Source organism: Epinephelus moara, chromosome 11 (genome assembly GCF_006386435.1).
Source record: "Epinephelus moara isolate mb chromosome 11, YSFRI_EMoa_1.0, whole genome shotgun sequence".
NCBI lineage: Eukaryota > Metazoa > Chordata > Actinopteri > Perciformes > Serranidae > Epinephelus > Epinephelus moara.
The window spans coordinates 6,855,835-6,858,112 of record NC_065516.1 but is presented as its reverse complement, the minus strand read 5'-3'; the positions used below and the strand labels follow the sequence as shown (position 1 = coordinate 6,858,112).

At 41.5% G+C, this 2,278-nt stretch overlaps 1 protein-coding gene across 3 annotated transcripts in view; it reads left to right on the top strand.

The window, feature by feature from the left end:
• abcd3a (ATP-binding cassette, sub-family D (ALD), member 3a) overlaps positions 1-2,278 on the top strand; it is a 76,329-nt gene that overhangs the window by 35,291 nt on the left and 38,760 nt on the right. For all 3 annotated transcript variants that reach the window (XM_050056484.1, XM_050056482.1, XM_050056483.1), the window contains one exon: positions 1,884-1,940. In XM_050056484.1, coding sequence (XP_049912441.1) covers positions 1,884-1,940 — 57 coding nt within the window. The remainder of the gene's footprint in view (positions 1-1,883; positions 1,941-2,278) is intronic.

The window sequence follows — 2,278 nt, the reverse complement described above, 5'->3', positions numbered from 1 at the left end:
TGTGAAGAAATGGTTGACATTCCTACACGGTTCATACTACATTTTTGAAAAAAGCCTTAAATGAAAGCTGAGAGTCTGCACTTTAAGCAGGTATTCATTGTTTCATTTAAAACCCATTGTGGTGGTGTACAGAGCCAAAATGACGACAACTGTATCATTGTCCAAATATTTATGGACCTGACTGTACCTGATTTGAGTCCCACAGGACAACAGGGATAGACACCAATATTTTCAAGCCCAGGTCCCATGGGCCATCAAACCCCTAAATTTGGTGGCCAAAGTACATTTTTGATGGCCCAAATGTAAACTTATGTAAAAACAATAGCCTACAGAAAGGCAATTTAACACAACTAAAACAATCAATCAATCCATCAATCAATTTTATTCATACAGCCCAATATCACAAATCACAATTTGCCTCACAGAGATTTACAGCATACGACATCCCACTGTCCTTAGGACCCTCACAGCGGATAAGGAAAAACTCCCCAAAAAAACCCCCAAACCCTTTAATGGGGGAAAAAAACGGTAGAAACCTCAGGAAGAGCAACTGAGGAGGGATCCCTCTTCCAGGACGGACAGACGTGCAATAGATGTCATACAGAACAGATCAGCATAATAAATTAACAGTAATATCCATAGCCACAGCTACATACACTGTTATCAAAGTACAAATACTTCAGCAGTGTACTTCAGTACAGAATGAAGAAAATGTATTTGGGTATGTACTTTAATCTCTGACAGACGTTTAATAAAATGCAAACACAGATGGACAATGTCTTTAACTCCAAACTCAAAGTACTTTTCATGTTACCTTCAAACTGTACTCTACTGATATACTTCAGTAACTTTACAATTATCACGGAAACTCACTGCAGAACTCTGCTGCCCACTGGCTAACATCTAACTAGCTCTCCTCTGTCTTTTTGAGCACAAGTACATACTCTGGTGTCCCAGGGAAGATCTCTGTTTGTCCCAAACAGATTTTGTATTGTCACCAGGACGACGGGACACCACCAAGCCCTGGCTAGCTAGCAACATATACTGTTCGCTATTTAGTAGAATGTTGAACTCGTACTCGTACTCGTCATCCTCCGCTTATCCAACCCTCACCAATGCCACCTCGACAATGGCAGAGCGGAACAAGGCCCATTTGGACTCAATGTCCCCCTCTGCCCTCGGGACGCAGTCAAAGCTCTCCCGGAGGTTGGAGTTGAAGATCATCTGGTCAGGTTCTTGAACTATAAGGAGTAATTGAATTGGGATGTTTACGTCACATTGGTTCGTTGCGTTGTTGATGGATTGCAGTATGGGGATTCTTTTTTATTTAACCTTTATTTACTGGCGATATTTGGTGGCCGCAGAGTATGTTTTTGTGGCCCTTGGCTGTCGCTCCATGATTAACGTTAAACCCTGAGACAGTTGTTGGTGTTATATGTGGACAGTGGATATTTACAGAACTCCATTTGGTCTGAGTTAGTGGTTGCTGGGGCCACTGCCCATATCTTCCTGTAGCTGGGGCATTGTACCAGGCCTGCTCAACTGTGAAACCAGATCCACCCAAATGATTTGAAGTCCCAGAAACAATAGACCATACAGTCCATACATCATGATGAAATGAGCACCCATGTTTGGGGCTGCCTTGGTAAAATAGCAGTGCAGCCATCCTGAGTGCATGGGGCAAAGCAAAATACTTCTCAGGTCCCCCAGCTGTTTTTGCTGGTACAGGATCAGTGCCATTTTCCAAGTGCTCCTCTGATCAGAATGTGTCCTTCATTATTGTCACATAATTGACAGAATGAGCAATGTTATATTCCTAATAATTATTCAGAAAATGTTGGAGGACTATTTGTAAATCTGTCTGTCCTGTTTTTGTCCTGCAGCCACTGTTGGATATCGGTCTGTACATCTTCAAGTTGGCAAATGCCATTGGTGCTCAGGTAAGAAGGTTATCTTCTGCATGTTCTTTTTAAACTATCAAATGCATGTGGTTTTCTTCATATATGTTAAGGTTAATTGAATGCAAAATGTTGACATTTTTTTTCATTGCATTGTAATGAGAAAACTGGGATGTTGTGTTTCAGTCTTGTCCAGTAGAGATGAGTGTTAAAGCCAATTCAATGTATTGCCCCAGTCAAGGCAGACCCCTGAGTGGACCTCCATATGTGCAAAAGTCATTGCTGATGAAAGATTTTACCAAGAATAAAACAAATTCAAGCACTGCAGTTCCGGTGTCAATGAGTACGTTTACATGGACAGTTTAATTCCCTTTTCATTC